Source organism: Dreissena polymorpha, chromosome 6, assembly GCF_020536995.1.
Source record: "Dreissena polymorpha isolate Duluth1 chromosome 6, UMN_Dpol_1.0, whole genome shotgun sequence".
Taxonomy (NCBI): Eukaryota; Metazoa; Mollusca; class Bivalvia; order Myida; family Dreissenidae; genus Dreissena; species Dreissena polymorpha.
In genome coordinates, this window is record NC_068360.1 from 37,342,827 (window position 1) to 37,362,818 (window position 19,992).

The 19,992-nt window shown below is 32.2% G+C and overlaps 1 protein-coding gene across 1 annotated transcript in view; it reads right to left on the reverse strand.

Annotated features, from left to right (window-relative positions):
- Positions 1-8,207: 8,207 nt before the first annotated feature.
- The window catches only part of LOC127835361 (uncharacterized), a 56,237-nt gene continuing 44,452 nt past the window's right edge, over positions 8,208-19,992 (reverse strand). The window contains exons 4-14 of the mRNA XM_052361746.1: positions 19,952-19,992; positions 18,246-18,460; positions 16,343-16,437; positions 15,324-15,449; positions 14,947-15,034; positions 14,649-14,786; positions 14,074-14,203; positions 12,538-13,250; positions 11,892-12,157; positions 11,353-11,478; positions 8,208-9,291 (exon numbers count right to left, since the gene is read on the reverse strand). The exon at positions 19,952-19,992 is cut by the window's right edge and continues 127 nt beyond it. Of these exons, the coding sequence (XP_052217706.1) occupies positions 9,196-9,291; positions 11,353-11,478; positions 11,892-12,157; positions 12,538-13,250; positions 14,074-14,203; positions 14,649-14,786; positions 14,947-15,034; positions 15,324-15,449; positions 16,343-16,437; positions 18,246-18,460; positions 19,952-19,992 (2,034 nt within the window). The 3' untranslated portion in view covers positions 8,208-9,195. The remainder of the gene's footprint in view (positions 9,292-11,352; positions 11,479-11,891; positions 12,158-12,537; positions 13,251-14,073; positions 14,204-14,648; positions 14,787-14,946; positions 15,035-15,323; positions 15,450-16,342; positions 16,438-18,245; positions 18,461-19,951) is intronic.

A 19,992-nucleotide genomic window follows, 5' to 3' on the forward strand; every position in this document is an offset into this window, starting at 1 on the left:
TGATGAAGTTGTGATTTGTTTAATGAATTATCTTTTCGTCGGTTAATACTAACTAGCCTTTGGCCTTGTTACAGGGTTTGCACTAAAGAAACTATTTCTGGATTTGAATAATTATTGTGTTGTATCTAAATGTCAATCTTATATGTTGTATTAAACAATGACTTAAATTATAAAATCTAAGTTATAAAGCAATATAATTTGTATCGATTATGAGAGAGGATCTTTTTAGACGACTTTATGTCCTACCTCAGTCTTTTGTGCTTCGTTAGGTGAGATGTAACTTTATAACCTCCATGGAAGCCCAAATAATGACTCAAGTTTGACACACCTTGGCTAAAATGTTAATCCTTTAATTAAAAAAGGTCATCTTCAGAAAAGCGCTTAAGGGTAACTCTTGGTGACGAAAAAAACCTTTACAATTAAATATTGACTGATTATCATATGAATCTGTTACCATGATATTTCACGAACAAGAAACTCTTTATTGAAAGTGGTGCATATCAAATAATTAATATCATGCGATTTCAACTGTTTTTATACAGTGTTTTGAATCAACATGTTTTCACTGAATGCTAACACAAATTAACAGTTCGGAAGCTATATGATGGTTTTATGGTTGTCAACCGAATCTTAGATGGCAAATGTTAGCATTACATGCATGCACTATACATTGCGCATTTAAAGAAGTCTGTACATTCTGATAGCTAATTGGAAATACAAATGACGTATTTTACGAGTGAATCATGTGAACAACACCTTTAAGTTCATATTAAAGACAAACTTAAGTACTCGTTCATTCATAAACTGAACAAATATCAGCTATCGCTCATTTGAAGTAATTTAGTACCCCCAAATAACGTACTTGCGATTAAAACGCAATCTAAAATCAACACTGCAATCGATAAATCACCTGCTCTGGTTATAAGGCAATTACCTGTTGGTGATGTTAGTCTTATTTACCTGAAGATTCACTTTGTCTAGACTGGAAAAGGCCTTGAAGAGGATTTCGAGAGATAACGTAAAATATTGTTTCATTTTTGCTAACCTTTACATACAGAATGTCATTCGCAAGTATAAACAAATAGACTCAATTATCATGGGGACTAATAGATATCGAGAAACAGTATCAGGAGGTAAATCCCCCTATAATTTATTTAAACAAGTATTGCCTATGCAAAACAGGAAGATACATGCAATACAACATTTAAAATATTTATGATTTAGGCTGGGTTAAACGACAAAGACCGCTAAATACATGTCACACATGTGTTTGATCTCACATTATTTCCTGGTAGCTTACATAAACAATTTATTTGACATCTTGAAAAGTATGTTAACCATAACGTATCAACTGTACCTGTTTACGTAGATAATCTTCTAAAATATATGAAAAGGTGATGTTCTAAAGCAGTTGGTATTGTCATAACCGTAAACAAAACTACATACTGTAAAATACATAAATGATTGAAAGAAACATCTACGTAAATATGTGTTATTAATTAAGTAATTATGCAAAAGATTTTAGTCACGAAATAAAATTGTATTATTTACGATATGATGTGTGTGTTGATATGTGCTTAGTTAATTGATGATAAATTGATTGATATAGCAACACATGTGATACCCGTATTAATACCTATGTGGTATATAATTTGTATTAAACTGTATCTTTATTATTGTTAACAAACATGGCTCGTGCTCATTCGAGTCGAGATACCACGATATTTGACATGCATACAAGCAAGTAAAGACTCCAATTGAGCTCTCTATTCTAACCTCTGTAATTTGTAATCAGAAGGTAGATTGCATTTCGATCAAAAATCGAAATGTCTTCTACATCGTGAACTGGAATTTTTCATTTATGTTTACTCCAATTAACCACCATGCTTTTGAATATCTATTATGACACAATTATTTATTTTGAAATTGTAGCAGCCATTTGAATGGAACTAGTAATTTAGATTGTATTCAGATTGAAGCAAACACACACTAATAAAACTTGTGTTTTAATGGGCTTATTTAATGTTAATATCTAAACATGTTTACTATATTTGTGTTAAAATATAAAAAAAGAGAAATTGGATGATTTTAACGGAGTATTGTATAAAATAACTTATAAATGTACATTTAGTTTACATCCTTATTTGAATATACATTTGTGATACTTGAAAATGCTTTGGATACATATTGCACATACAATATTGTAATACATAGAGAATATTGTATTACGTTTGGGGTGATAACCATATTTATCACATGCTATACCCTGTTTCCCATGTAATACAACCATTACATATTTCTTTATATTACACATGTGTAATATGACATTTTTAAGCGTTTTTATTGGCTTAGTTTTCGTTTATTGACCAATCGCAATGTTATATTTTGCTGAAATGACGTTGCAACGTAAAATGACGTCACGAAATGTAAATTACCTTCGGTATTATTCATTATGTTTGCGTAAATATTTATTTAATTTGCTCATTTAAAAGCATGTGATAAAAAAGATCTGACACTCGTTGTCATATCATACTAAATTTTATTAAACTCGTCCAGGAAATTCGTTAGTAAGCTCGCCAAAGGCTGGCTTACTAACAAAATTCATTAACTCGTTTAATAAAATATGGTATGATACGACAACTTGTGCCAGATCTTATATATATGTTCCAAGTAAATGATGATGCCTGTAGTGTAATCATTTTCACAGCATCTCGCGTTGTAAATTGTGTTTCCACGCTTCAGATGAATTCAAAACTAAATAACACAAGCAATACTTTATGTTTTCTTGTTACATTTTATTTGATATACATATTTTTCATGTTTCATAAATTTAAAAACGAATGCAGTCACAAGAAAACTGCCCCTGTTTGTTAACACTGGCCTCATGCGCTTGTTTTGTAGTCTGTTCAGTTCGTTTTAACAATCGATTTCTTTATGTCCGGCTTCGATTTGTTGTTTGAGTGAATCTACCTCTTTTGCTTTGTTAAACAGTTCACCTTTGATTATTTCGATTCGTCTTATCACTGAGCCGAGTAGATTTTCTTTAAGTTATTCAAGCATGTGCTTAATTCTATTTTTATGATGACACTTTTGTTTTTTAGTAAATACATTTTACCAAATTATGCAGTTTTCAATAGTTGTGTGTCATTGATCTTCTGGCATTTGCGGTTTCTTGTTGAAAAGAACTTTAATTTCTGGTAATGATTGAGGTATTTTATTCATTGAATATTATCATAACCGCACAATTTTACTTTAATTTATATAACTATAATCACAACAATCACGATAAGAAACCATTCTTGCTCTATCCCTCTCGATTGCTGATCTGTCTTATTGTACGTTTTGTACATTTGTCGGTTTTTCAATGCCGTGTCACACTGTTGTTTGGTAGGCACTGGAATTGTTCAGTTATTCATGACTTAATACCTGTAATTTAATAGGTAGGTGCTAAACCGGTTTTCAATCCACAATTTAAAATAATTTTTAATTCCCTACCAGCCACATAATGCCGACAGAGGACAAAGTTAAACATAATACTTTTGTTTTTATTATACAGTTTTCGATCTATATCCTACACGTTTATCCAATTAAGTTAACCATAAAGTATCACTCAGATCACTAGAATTTAGTTGAGTTTACTCCATCCAATGTTTGTGTTTACATTTTCCTTTGACAGGAGATTTGGTAAAATAGTCTAACATTAAAGGTCGAATGTACCGGAATTGTGTGACAGCATTATGTTTAACTCGTGTTGTGTGAAAAAAATCCTATTGGTCACGTTGCACACACATATTAAATTTGAAAATTCGCCACCGGTCGTTTGCCAGTTCAAAATCATTATATTGTTTCAGCATTGAAAATAAAATATGAAGTTGTATAAAATAAATGGATGTTTGATTACTTCGATTTGGTTGTCGTTGAATTATAACTCGTACTGACAGCGCAGTGATCAAATAGATATAACAATGTAGTGTGTTGTCAAAATAAAAAAAATATTCGACACGAATGTATTCTTATCATGGTAGTATTCATTTGAAAAAAGTGTAAAGTGTCGTATTATCATATGAATGTTTTGTCTGTCAGTTTAAAAACGTCTTTCGAATATGCTTCTTCTGAGGACTGTAAGGGAAAGGAAAATAATAAAAACATGCCACTATTCTTAGCAGATTTTGTAATAAGTCATATTCACAAAATAATCGGTTTGAAATCAATCAAAACTAATACTTTACTTTTAGAGTGAATTTTCATTGCATTACCAACCATTTAATTAACGTTTCTTTTATAATACAGAGTGGCAAGCATTGACAACTGCAGCTAAGCGTTTGACTGTACCTGTGTAGGCCCGAAGCCTTCGTTTTGAACTCCTTCGTAAAGGGACCGTCAAACACAACGACGAAAAAACGAAAAGTTCTTAAATACGTTTTTTACAATTGTTAGTTTATATTGATTAAAATATCATGACTGGTATTTACATTACTTGGAAAAATTACACATTTTCAGTCTATTCGGTAATACATTTTCGCGTGGTGAAATCGAAAGTTAATCGCGAAAATAGGTGACATAACGATATACACACTATAAATAACGCAAGTAGATTGATCATTTTATATATAACATATATTCAATTCACTACGCACGCACAATTAGCATTCCTGGGTTTACCACGTGACGATGATGATCAATCTACTTGGGTTATTTATAGTTAACTGGTAGTTACCTGGTACATTTACCAAGTAAAATTGTATTACCGAATATATGAAATTACGAAAACTTAACAACTTTTTCCAAGTAATGTAATATACCAGTTGTGATATTTTAATAAATATAAACTAATAGTTGTAAAAAATACGGTATTTTATAACTTTTCTTTTTTCGTCGTTTCTTGTCGACGGTCACTTTAACTACTGTAATGATCGCGCTCAAAATCCGCATGTGAATGGCCTCTATGTGAAGACAATTGTTAAGAAAGCAATGCTGGCTTCAAATAAATTCTAAAGAAGTATTGCCACTTGAATATGTTGCGAATCTTGGATTTCAAATTCTCGTTTAATATTAAGTGGATCTTGCTGAAACTCACACAACTAAATACAAATAAATAAATGTTTTGATAATCGTCAAGACAATTTATCTGACGGGGTTTCTCAGAAAAGAGATTTTTTTCCAAAATTATTTTGTCGATGGATTTCGCTCAAACGTTCTCTTCGGAATAATCCCAATGTATATAATATCATAGTGAAAGAAGTGTTGACTGCACCACGTTTTGGTAGAATTACGACCTTCTGTTAGTTTTGCCCTCTGAACAATATGTAACTTCAAGTTGTTTTTTTCGTTTTAATTGTTCTTTACTACTTGGTGACTCTGGCTAAAAGTTGTACTGTTAAAGCCACACACCTTGAAATGAAATACATGTTAATCAATACATATAGATGCAATTTGAAAGTGTGCAAAATTGTCATTAAATCTTCAGCCTAGTTAGCAAGAAATAAAAAAAAATTAAACCGAAAGTAGGATTTCTATACGTATACGTCGATTTCGACAAACGCGATTATTTTTAAGTTTTAAAGCGCAAAAAAGATGAATTTCTACCGTGTAACCACCATATATATTCTAATTGGCATCGATACAATTCAATCTAGAGCCTAGTTAGCAACTAATTTATTATTTTTCAAACTTTACTGCTTTTAAAACCGAAAGTAGGATTTCCAGACGTATACGTCCATTTCGACAAACGCAATTATTTTTAAGTTTTAAAGCGCAAACAAAGACGGATTTCTACCTTGTAACCACCTTGTAACCATATTATAATTGGCATAGATACGATATGTTTCTTATTTATACTTTACTTGACTATGCCATGTATTTCATTTCAAGGTGTGTGGCTTTAATGATCTAACTATGAACGGAAGACGGAATATTGACTTAGACCAGTTTTGGCTGGATTATGGCCTTTTATCGTTTTGTCAAATGTAGAAAAAGTTATTTTTATTTTTGCAAACCTGTGTTTTCTTAAGCAATTCTACTCTGTCGAAACCTGCGTTGTGAGGGAATAAGTCTCTGTGATAAATGTCTAGTATTTAACGTTCCTTATTCAGATTCATACAACTAGTTTGTATATTTAATGAATGTAGGAAATACGAATTTAATTAACCGTTCCACAAAAATGAATTATTTATTATTATAACATACGTGTTTACTCATTTTCTAAATTATCATAAATAGCTTTTATGACTATGCATTTTATTTTATATTTACATTTATTTTGCAGTTTTATAAACTGTATAGATTATTCTATTAAATAACGCACATACTATGTAGCAACCAACATTCAATTTCATTAAATACATTTCAATGAAATTGTTTATGTATATTATATAGTAACATAAATACCAAGATTTGAAGTTGTCAGTAGGACGATGAAATTAAATTAAATCAATTATTGACTATTCTTTGATGAATAATGCCGTAGGGAATATGCGCATATTTTATATATTCAGATAATCGAAATGTCATCAAAGGAAGACCCGAAATAACGTTTGTAATTACACTTAACTATACACGGGAAAAAATAGTCAAATGTACGCCTATTTACACTGCGATCAAATTAACAACTGCAAAAAAAACATGATATGTAAAATGCACGATCGAACTGTTGAAATACAACTGGTACGTGTTAAGGGTACGCAATCGTCAAAATCTTTTTCAAACTAAACATTCGTTTATTTTTCTTTTTGTGAAGCGGCTAACAGTTTTCTGAAATAAAATGTGCTAATTTGTCACATAATTCACAACTTTGCTATTTGACGCTGAATTTATTTGTTCATCAGAAATCGCTAAGCGAAAACACAGAAAAGATAAAATGTACGCACTTTACTTAATGAAAGAAACGGCTTTGATTTCTTGTTTAAATCACTGAAGAGTCGTAACTTAGTTTTTAAAGTGACTTACGTTCCCAGTCCTATAGAAAATAAATCCGAGGCTTCTCTTCCTATATATAAAAAACTCTACCACTTCGTAAGAACAAGCAATTCATAGCGGAAGACTCTATTTTTAGTGTGACGTATTAAACATACTACAATGTGTATCCTTTTGTCTGAAATTCGTCCATTCTTTTTATCTAACATCTAGGGGATGCGCTACCAAGATACTCGTATAACCACCGCTGTTTCGACAGCGTCACTTTGTTAAGTTTGGATATCGATGTATATATTATTTTTTTACCTTATTATTTTTTTACCTTAACAATTTTGACTATGTTCGCTTTTAAAAAGCTATGCAAGGACGGATTTTGAGTTATATCTACCTAAATGTAAATTTACTCTGATCAAAATTGAAGCACTTGTTAACGGGTGTATTTTCTTGATGTGAGACTTTAATTTCTTAAAAAATGTTACACGGCTTTTACATTCGTTTTATAATAATACTATGTTATTATAAATATGTCCTTTTATTTTCTCATATTGTTATCTACATGTCATCAACTGTTTTTATACATCTTGTAACACTTACCTGTCTTATTTTGTAGCTTTTTCACTGTAAAAATATATTCCTTCCAAAACGTACATAAAACATGTCAGTAGTAAAGTTTTGATTTTCGACGTGTTTCGACTGTGTGGGTCCAGTCTCTACTTTTGGTTAACAAATGTTCTATTGACATGAACTTTATATAACGTTACACAATCGCGCGTTGTTTTTCAGGATGTTTTAGTTTCATTGGAATTGGAGCCTATGGTGATTTTATGCTTCTAGATATGCCTTTGGTCTATAGATATTGGTTGTATGTGGTTGTTTGGTCATGGCTGAATACATTTGTTAACCACTGCACATGTTTCAAAGTTCCCGTGAATTCGACAGCATTAATATTTTCTGTGTTTAAACATTTATGTATCGGTTAATATTTTAGTAGTTATAAATTGAACACTCAATATAAACTCGTTATTTGTGATAGTCTTTGATCGAGATCGGAAAAAATAATAAAGCGTTTGAAATGCTTTACGTAAGTTGTTTTATCAAAAACGTGTATAACCGAGATAGAATACCTTTCGAGTTAAAATGCATAGTGGCGTGTTGGAAGCATATCTGTGTTTGATTGCAGAAGTATGCAATTGATGAGGTTCGAACCCGAAGACAAGCCCATTTGTCATTTATTATATTTTTTGACCTTTCAATCATACATAAAAATAAATCAGAATATAAAAGTTTCAGGAGGTAATTTATTTAATGTTTTTTTTCTTCAATTATAGCAAAAATGTATGAATAAATGCCTTTAATAAGTCTTTATTATTTTATATAAATGTTTTGCTTAAATGCATATGGCAAATAACATTGAACGCACAAAACGACATTGAAATTAAATCAATGGCTTAACAATGCAACTATTAGAAGTTTAAGCAGAAATATTCTCAAACACAATCATTAATAAATTAAGACTGCGCTGACAACGACCAAGAGAAGCATTGTGATACTGTACTTAGTAAAAAAGAATGAAAAACCCTTATGTATATACAGTATTAATATGTACATGTATAAAATAATATCCTAAAATAAATGCACAATTTACCAGAAAAGTGTAAATTATCATCGTAATGACTGTGTTGGTTTACATTTATATTTCAAAAGAAACGTGCTATCGCTTTAAGTACATAAAACATATAACACATTCAATGTGACATAACATCTACAACAATCAGTCAGTAAAGTAAGTAGCCGCATGCCCGGGTGAGCGCTGGCTGTCAAAACACTGTTAAATAACATACATGATACTGCGGCTTGATTAGGTACTCTTGCTTCTCATTTTATTAATACCGTAACCACATATAAAACATAAAGTACCTCATGGCAGTTTTTTTCTTCCATGCAATTGCATATAAAGTAGATGATAAAACATCAGATTGTTACACATCCGTATGTATCTAAACTTATTTCAGAATTAAATGCCGGATAACTGAATGAAACCCGCTGCATCCAAGTATTGAATGAACTATTTACATGTTTTCAAATGCACATGATACCCGAGAACTAAATGTGAATAACATTTAATAATCTAATTAAAACATAATATACACAATGCATGACATTTACTAGCAAGATATTTGAACGTAAATCACGACTAATGAAACGTCTTTAAATAAAAGACGTAAATAGAATAGTGTGTAGGTTATAACTACAAACATTCTTGGTTTATCCAAAAACTACCATTTACGAGTGTGACGACTCTGGGACTATTTCCATGTACGCACAGGTAAACCCCTTCGGCAAATCGACGAATGATATCCCCAAACGTTCGTTTCTTAACTGTAAAAAGAATAAATGTTCAATTTAAAATCCATTAGCGGATAAAGGGCGAGGGTGGTAGACACAATCGCATGTGCCTTTATTTTGGAGTTAATAGGGTCCTATCGCCCCAAGGCTTCACAATGTGTGTCATCGCACTCCTACACAATTAACTTATTTGACTAGTAAGTTGGGCTGACTGTTTTATTCATAGTTACACTTTCATCTATTTAATTGTTGATGAAATGTTTTTTATTAGTGCTAGGTCTTGATTTATGGGGGACCCCGACCTACCCGGATGAATCACACCCTGGTTTGTAGACCACCAGCTTAACTCACATATTTCGGGAACGGTCATTGAAACGTACTCACCTGTTGATTAGCGCGTGTAGTTAGTTTTGAATCTGAAGGCATTATTCAAATACTTTTTTGATTTCACATACGTAACACATTTCAAAGACGGATTTTTATTTTATAAGTTAATACAAAATATGCAGTAAACAATCGGAATTACAATTATAAATATGAACGCATCAGTTATTGCCATTGTGCATCGTCTTAATCCAGTATGTGCTTTGCACACATGCGCATTAAATCAGAATTGTATACTTCTCCGCAACAATTAAAACGACGATTTCTGGCGGCAAGCGGTTCTTGTCGATAACACTGGGACAAAAATTACTCATTCAAAACCCGGGGCCGTGTGGCATAAACAACGATTTACACAAGCAGTTTGATTTGATAATAATCCAATAAAAGGACGCCAATCCTGGATGCCTGTTGTTCAAAAAGGGCACGGTGTGAATATGACAAATATCTGATGTTATATACACAAGACCAAATCTGTAAATATAATAGATTGTAGAGTCTTTTTTTATTGCTATATCTTTATACAAGTGTGACCCTTGCGGTCTGGCAAGTTGAAACACAAGAAAATATGTGGAAAAAAACACCATACACAATGTATGGGACCACGTAATGATGTAAAAGATAGCTTAAGTATATATTATCTGACCCTAGCTGTTGTATGCGACGCGATTTGTGTCATTCAGCAATTCAATATATTAAAAACAGTTTCGTCCGGGCGAGGCAAATGTTCATCATATTGATATAAATTCAATTTCTGCATAGGACGACTCTATTCTTTCCAATCAAATAAAGAAGAAATTTGTTATTCCAGAAAATAAAAGTGGTTGGTTAAGTTGATAATTTACAAACCAGATATTACGAATGTAACCCTTGCGGTGTCTACTGTTTCGACTACAAGGTCATGCCTTGAACACACTGTATACACAATAACTTTCTGATGCTTCATAAAAATATCTAGAACGCTTGGAGAAAGTCAAGATCTTTCCCAATAGCATAAATGGCAAACCTGTGAAGAGGACCAATTTACAATGAGCACACCTCGTTTTTTATATATAAAAGCATTGTGGTTTCAGAGTAGGTAAGATGTGTTTCGGTGTCATATAATAGTTCAATCTAAAGATTTACCTAACCTTTTCAAGAATATAAACATGGACGAGCTTTCGGTTAAATAAAAACGCATGAATTGTGACTTTGTATTATGACTTTGGCCTTTTACTGAGAAGCATGACATTTGTACATTATACACAGTAGGGTCATTAGGAAATATACTCACAAGGGTACATGAAATCCATCAGTGCGTGTAAAACATACATGACTTAAACGAATTAGTTTGATATTTACCTGTAGTTAAGGAGCATATGATATGTACGCCAAACTTTGTTTGTATACCAATTAAAAGTTGTATTTAAATCATACCAGTCATGTAAACGTTACAGAGCGTGAGCAGAAAACTCACGGACGAAATCACTCACCCAACATAAGAACCCCTAGCCAACAAAAGGGGCTACTGTATGCCCTAATTGGTTGCCATACAACTTGAATAAATATGTAAGTTTGTTTTCGCTCTCTTTGGTTTGAAAAATAAACACACCTTTACTTGATGATTTTACAACATGTATACCAATTACAACCAGTAATTATTGTGCAACACTACACTCGTACTTCTAGTATGCTACATAAATGGTAAAGGCCTGTACAAGCAAATACATATACCAGCCGTTTTCTTTGCAGAATCATGATGATGTGTATGTACTCGTTTAATAGTTTGCTGTTGTCGCGTCGTTCGCACAGTTGTAACCATTTAATATACTCCCCGAGATCAATTTCACTAAACGGTTTCTGGAAAGAATTAACAAACATAATAAGCATTATTAATAACCATTTTTGTTATATATTATTAACTCAAATTATAGCCATCAATTATGGTAACGCGTTCCCTGATTCAGCTCGGATGAAATGCTTTTTAAAAGTGCAGTTAATCGCCATGAACAAGTATAAACGTAGCGGTAGCCGCGTAGAGTTTTTGCACCCCACTAACGCTCAGAAATTGTATCTCATATTCTGTCGAAATCATTCAGTTTATTTTAATTCGGACAAGCTCTAATATTGCACGAATATTATCGCACAATTTTAATCGCCGGTAAAAACAACCACCTTTGTCTACCTTGTTTGCGCGCACACATATAAGAACGAATGTTTGTTTTTGTCAGGATATGCCTAAAATATATTGCATTATCAATACGTATACGTACCTCTATTTTGCATTGCTGATGTATAGCTTTAACACATTGTCCGTCTTGTAAAAAATGCCCTGCGGGTTTCATTCTTTCTATGTCGGAAGGACGACGAAACGTACACCGTAAATTTCGCATAGAACTCCACTCTAATAATAACATTTCCACTGTGTCTATCTCTTTGGTGTGTTTAATCTTAGGTCCAGTATCAATTTCAATTCGCATAATACTACCAAACATAGACCTTATTTCGGAGCTAATATTATTCTTGCCAAATGCACCTTCTACAAAAACAAAACAGATATAATCAGCATAAGCACTATTTGTAATATAATCAGTTTTGATAATTATGCTAGTATGTTTGTTTTTTAATAACATTTAGTCATGGCTATGCACATAATTAGCGAACGACATAAAATAGCCAACTGTTTACCTTAATCTACAATAACATCTGCAAATGACAGTATGGTGATAATTATAAGTTTAACTATAATAAATAAAAGCAATTACTATACATATGTTCAATGAAAAAAGAAGTAGTGAACTGCTGCTATTCAAACAACTACTTCGACTTCTATGTTTCCTTCCTATATGATTACAATAAATATTTTAAGAATTGAAAGAAAGTGCGGAAAAATATTATTTTTCACCAGAACACACTTACTGATAACATCCTCGGTTAATTGACGTTTCAGCTCATCAAACTTGTCGAACATGCTTGGTGAAACAAATGCCTTGTTTGTTTCAAACATAATTGGCCATTCGAGGGTGAATCGCAAAACCACTTCCAAATTGTAGTTGTATGCTAAAATTTCATTTTTTATATTGATATTTTGGACGTTCTCTGTTGGGATAATTCCTCCTAAATGACCATTTCGTCGATGCTCATCAATACAGTTCAGCAATTTGTCCAAAGTAATGAACTCTCCGTACACATTTGATATACACTGACAATTTTGGTGCTGGCAGCGACCTCCAGTTGCGTTGGCTGTAAAGGCTTGAATAATACACTGCAAAAAGTGACTTCCATGGTTTCTTGTTGCATATGCTTCATCTCCTAGTCCCGTCGCATTCAGCTGAACTACTTTCAATGATTTATTGAGCTCTAACGCTTCCGGCTCACAACAGTCAAAAATAGCAATCAATTTCTCAAATGACGACGTTTTCCTCTTCCAGGCGTTTAGTTTCTTGCTCAGCATATCCATAGTGAAATATTCTTGCTCGCCGACTCGCAAACCATATATCCCGTTGTGACCGGAGTAAACGAATAACAATGTTCTGATATCCTTTTCAGACATGTGATCAATCGCTGAGTAAATTGTTTTAACCATTGAGTGCATGTTCGCTTCCTCCGGAACGACGATCACGTTTTCATCTCTGAAAGACGTGGTTCGTACTTATGTATACGTAGCAAATTAATTCGTTTTAAATATTGATTGTTTAACAACTAACACAACTAACTAATCTTTAAAACCGAGGTGGATATACAAAAGACACTTATCAGAAGTAATCATGAAGCGGTCTGTGCAAAAAAAGAACTGTGTTATTGTTATCTACATATATGAAAATGTCCTTAACTGTGTTTCTTCGTCAAGACAAATGTAATGTACACTAGCTCAACTTCCTTGCGTCCGTGTTCAGATTTTTTCATATAATGTATGTTTAAAAAAATGATAAATATTGATGATTCAAATACAGTAAAAAGAACCTCAATTATTTTGTGAAATCCATCTGAAACATTTAAATAAAAACTAAAATTAATTTCAGACATTTTCTTTGTCACATATAGATGGCTGGTCAATTATAGTAGTGTTTGAAAATGTTCCTAATCATTTCCTCTTTTGGTCAGGATGTACGACCACGTTTGCATAATATATTTTTAATTTGCTTGGTTGTAATACAATTACAATTACAGATTGCAACTTATAAAGAAACAATGAAGAAAGAAGAAGGAAACACGTGTAAACTATAATAGTTGCAAGAATGTATTCCGCCAAGAAAACAGGTATGCGTAGGTATGCAAATAGTATTACGATTGTTATTGTATTTGAATTTTTTTCTTCTATGGATAAAGTTTATCATGTGAAATATATTTTGAGAGTAACTGGACAATTGAAAGCAAAGATAGCCAATGTTAGTAACAACAGTTCAAGCATAAATTATGATAAATAAAAGCGCATTTTAAAATACAGACACCTACTCCAAACACATAGCTGGAAAAATCTTTGATGTTATAACCACTTTGAATTTTCTAATGTCACTCTTGAACACATTTGAAGCGCCTCTGTCATTATCAAAGCCTGCTACTAAGACTGCTCCACAGTGAGAATCTAAACATACACATCATGATTATTTTAAATTGCTTATTAAATTGAATTTTCAGACTTGCTTAAATTATGAATAATGAAACCGAACATTTCAATTTATTTAGAAAATATTGGTAATAAAAACGACACCATTACATTGATTAATAAGATTAATAATACTGTGCATTTTGTCACAAATAATGATATGTATAATACAGCATTCAGTTGGGTGAACATAACTTTTACCGACATTATATATTCTTATATCAATAACTAACAATATTACGGTTAGTTTTCTAACGTTCTGTAATTTGCTTAAGCAGACAGCCGTTGTATCATTCACAACGATCGTGTTCATGATTGTCTGAAAGGTTGCTGATATCATTTTAGCAAATCTGCCTTTTCAGTAAGTTCCAATTTGTTATTGTACGCGGTATTTCAAATGCTATCTGTGGACACTACAACTTACTTATAAAGGACTTAATAGTATGGCCGCACGTGTGACACTGAATCGGGTTGATATACGTGTTTCTCAGACATGAGCAACACGTACGTATTCTATTGGAACATATTGATGGTGCATCAAGGTCGTGTCCATCAGGAACATCTTGAATATAAACGTAAATATAAACAATACTAATAAACGATGACGGCATTTTACATTGATCATATACTACGTAGTGTTGTTTTTTCAAATTGACAGTTCCGTGCAAAGAAAAGTTGTTATATGACAACTTGCGTCTAGGAAAATATCAAACATAACGTACCGTTTACCCGGGTATTCACTAAACATATGTCACAACGATCATTGTCTAGCGCATCCCATGTCGGTACGGAGTGCAATCTGACTATGTCCTGTATTACACAAAAAAATAAACATAAGTTATCATGCGCATCATCTTGAAAGGTATTTGTGCATGCTTGCAGAATTAATATGCATCCGTGTGAAATAAGACAGGCTACAATAATGTATAATAACATATTCGAACAAGAACAAACAGGAATTCACGTTCTTGTAGTTGCGCTCTTAATACATTGTGTGTGCAATTCGTTTCAATATTTAAAATGTCATATTTGAATTATAATAAATTGTACTTAACACAAAATGTATAAGTAAGCACGTACTCGTCATTAAAGACTATACCTTAAGCTTTGATAAAACGTTGTCTGAAGTGATCGGATTTTTGCAGTCATACTGTACACTATGTATGCAGTCTACGGCAATTTGTGCTACATCGAAAGCAACTTCATGGGCAGTCCATACCCATACCTAGAAATACAAGCATATATGCGCTAAGCGTACGTTATAATAAGCATAGTTGATATTCATCGATATAAATTATATATATATATACAATAAGTTCTTATTTCATACCACACTGTCTCATAAAGCACACATCAGATTAATATGTTCATTGGAATTCATGTCAGAAGCTTTCATTACGTTAAGAAAAAAATGTATATCTATAAAAATAAACCATTAAGTATTGTGTAATTTTAAAAGCGATCACATTATTGCATAAATCTAGCGGATGAATCACTTTGTGCATATAATGTTATAATCGTTCGTATTTGTACACTAACAAAACATTTAAGGGGACGTTATCGGGTTGTGTTAAATAGACAACATTAATAAAACATATTGGATTCGTAAATAGTAATGATACTTGAGACAAAACAGTAATACTAAAGACTGTCCATGCTCAAAAGTATCCATGATATGCATCTTTAAACGATTTTAAAGTCTGAAAACTATAAGGCGTTACAAACGCAAAACGATTGAATTATTTGGAGAGCTCTGTTGTTATCGTTATGTTTTGTGACATTACAAGAAGTGTTAACTTAAAGTATAAACTACACCACTAATTGTATGATCACGGATGGTCGATTGGTTTGTGTGCGAGACTTTTTTTTACTCCAAGTGTCATTGGTTCGAGCCCAGATGTGGATTACTTTCTTTCCATCTTTGATGTTATTCTTCTTTTTTACTGAAGCTGTGTAGTTCCAATGTTAACATTTATCAATTTAAAAGCATTTAATGACTTATTTCATTCCATGCCAAATTTCGTGAAGTTTCCTTAAATAAAAATATGCTTACACAGCAGATGTGAAATATTCTACCTACAGTAGATTTGTTTAGAAAAACAATAAAGCTATATGCACCTGCTTAGCGTCGTCTATTTGTTTAACGGACCAATTTCTCAATTCTTCATTGCCTTTTGGATTTGGCTCTAGCCCGGTTACCAATTCAGCAAGTACTAGGATAGAAACAAAACATGACATGTCTTATAACAAATGACACAGTACGGTAACACCGTTCTACTTTTTGTAAAAAGCCGGTATGAACAACATACATTGTTCGCAGATCACAATTGTTTATTCGATTGATCTTGCGCTAGCCAAACCTTTGCCTTTTCTCAACATCTTATAGTGTGTATGATTGTGTAGGTAAAAGTACCAACCGCTGCCAATGAAATTTTCGTTACAATCCTACATTAAAAACAATTAAGAGGTATGAACGTTTCCTCTAAGTAAAATAATGTACATGGAAAAAAACAAATTATGACAAATAACTCTGCGTTTGTTTAATGCACATTGATATTGTAAACATATATAGAATATAAACTTATAGACAATATTATTTTTATTAAACAAAAACGGTATTTATTTATGACAATAAGTATTTAGCAAAACCACATTCAATTGTCACGGACAAATAATTTGACAAAGTTAATACTTTGCGTACTTTAACGATGGCAGAGGCGATACGGAAAGATAACTTAAGAACATTGCAATTTGTATTGATATCTGTAAAGTTGGGTCTCTTATTTGTTTCGTTTGTGACTTTTTATGTTAGTTGTTAATATAATTTATATACTGCATTTAAAATATCTTAGCTGGAGTCTCCGGTGAGCCTCTTGGCTAAATTGCACATATTAATTATGGTTATATAAAATAAATAATAAATGCATGTATTATTGCAAAGTTGTATGATGTAGTTAAATGCAAAATTAATTCTTTTTGAAAAAGTAGTTTAATATAGGCCACATCGTTCGTTAATATAACAATTATGTTTACGATAGGACGATTTGGCATAACATTACAAGAACGGATGTGTATTTTATATAAAAACAGGATTAAAACATATTACAAGACGAAGATGACTTGCATTTATATGAAGGGACTTTGGACATCGGTTTCCTTAATTGCGTCCAAAGCAACCCCATCTAAATGTTGAGTACAGGTTCATGTGCATGGGTAAACGGAAATTTTCAAACTTATTTTAATGGCACATGTAAACATAATTAAGTAACCGTTGTATTTTTTAAAATAACAGTTGAACGTTTTCAGCAACCATAAAGTAAGTTCAGTTACCAAAATCTAATACTTTGTTAAGCAAGTTATACAGTTTGTTGGATATCATTTGTAGTTTTCGACCATTGGTTTTTAACCAATACACGCACATCTAGTTCGCTGATAAAATAAATATCCAACTTTTGTGTATTTTATTAAATATGTATATGTATATTATATATTCTACTTGAATAGCTTGCATGTGTTTATTGATAACGCATTGCTTTTTTATCGTCTGTTAACTTTATGAAACAATGCATTATATCGTTTTGTCTTTATATTGAAAGTGATGCATTTCCACAACAGAAAAGTCCCACAGTTTAGTTGACAACTGACAACTGTTGACAGCATGATGCGTTTTAGATTGGTTGTTGTGTACAATAACCTGAACATACCGATAACCAGTACGCAAGTAGAATATCCTTTCACTGTCATTTCCGTCAGTTCTTATAAAACAAATATCATATAGTATCTTTCGTAAGTGTTAGAATAATTTAAATTGTCAAAGAATGTATGCATACGTTGATTAACAACCAATAAGGCTTAACATGCATTTCATGGCAATCGCGTTAAACGTTTAAGGGTACCCACGTAAATAACTTGTATCACTCAAATAAGTATTAATACAGTATCGATTGAATATGCGTAAATTAAACTTATTTAAATGAATATATGTTGTACTTTTTATATTTTATAACAGTAAAATACTTGCCAACTCCGAAGTTGTGATAATCATGTTGTTTTGTCAAATGACTGTGTTTTATAGTTGGAAAATATCCTCTCGTTCCAACTATTGGGCCATCCGTATACATTGATTCATCGCCTTCTTTCAGTTCTCGCGCAAGTCCAAAATCAATCAAGCGCGCATTGTACTTCCCGTCCAAAACAATTTTCTTTGTTGTAATGTCCATGTGCAGAATTGTTCCTCTAAAATGAAAGTTTAATGTCGATTCTAGGCATTAAAAATAATGTACGCTAAAAACATGATAAGAACTTAAGAACTATGAAGGTGCTGTTTAATATATGGATTTATGTTTAATATTCATTCTGAAAACATATACTAATGAGTTGTTTACTTGTTATATTTTTTTAGATGAAGATTTTTGTTGTAAAGTCTTTATTGACAATATTAGGTGTTATTAGTATTTTGTTTGTAAAGTATTCAATATCATTGTTAAGGTGTAATTAATATTGACATCATGTGTCATGTTTATAACGATATATCTAGATTTAAACGATATACTATATCACACATATCGAGGAATAGTGGTTTCAGTAAGGAATAGACTAAACATGTAATGTGCAAATAATGTTTTATATAAACGACTTGAGACTCACAGTGCAACTCGGTGAAGGGTTTGAGTCAATTTTGTAAGACCCATATTACAATGGACAAACGTGACGAGAACAATGGCATGCTTTGAAAAAACTGTTGAGAGGAGCAATATCTGATATCACATGCAATAAAACAGCGAATCTTGACCTTCTGTTATCAAGTCAAAATTTGCCTATATAAACAGTTTAATCATTGAAGTGTTGTTTTTTAGACATCGTGGGCTTGTACTGTTTTTTGTACTGTTTTGGCAATCGGTCATTAGCCTTAAATGAAGGCCCTACTTAGTGTTCATAATAATAATTTAATACTACTCCAGCAGCTGGAGTTTCACATCTTTATATTGAATCGGGTATACTGTGTAGAGACCCTCAGCTTGATCTAACATACGGAAAAGTGGGCGTATTAAAATGTTGTGTCAGATGATTGTTTGAAACTTGTCACTTTTAAATCATTGTGTAGTTCATATTTTTGGACCACAGTTTTGAGGATGGACGACACAGGATGTACGACACACGACGCCGGACGCAGGATAACCAGCGACCACAATAGCTCACCATGCGCACTTTGTACTGATGTGAGCCTTACCGCGTTGAAATCCTTCATAAAACGATGCAGTGTTTATAATCATATAATCTAATAATTTCACATCATAATAATTTCTTAATCGCATTTCTCATAAAGTAACTATTTTAAGTGACTTAAACGTCAGTTAATTTAATGAGAAATGATGCGGGCTATACTTGTTTTCGACGGGCATGGCATTTTCGTAAATTGTCAATGTCTAAAATATAAAATTGTATGCAAATATTATCATTACTCCTTTAGATAGATGTTAAATGGATCATCCAGAAATGTAATTCTAATTAAAAAAAATATTAAAGTGTTTAATGTTAGGCATAAAACATTACTTTCAAAATAGATAGGATATCGGATTTTATGTGCTGCTTTTTGTTTTGTGTCTTTGTCGGTTTGCTATCATAATATATAACTAAGCAGTGTTTGTTCTAGTTAATAAAACAGGAATTTTGTTCAAAATGAATATACACATACAAAAGCTTTAACATTTAGCACAATATATTTACCTGAATGGGTTGCCAGTGTGCATGTAGTGTATACCAGACGC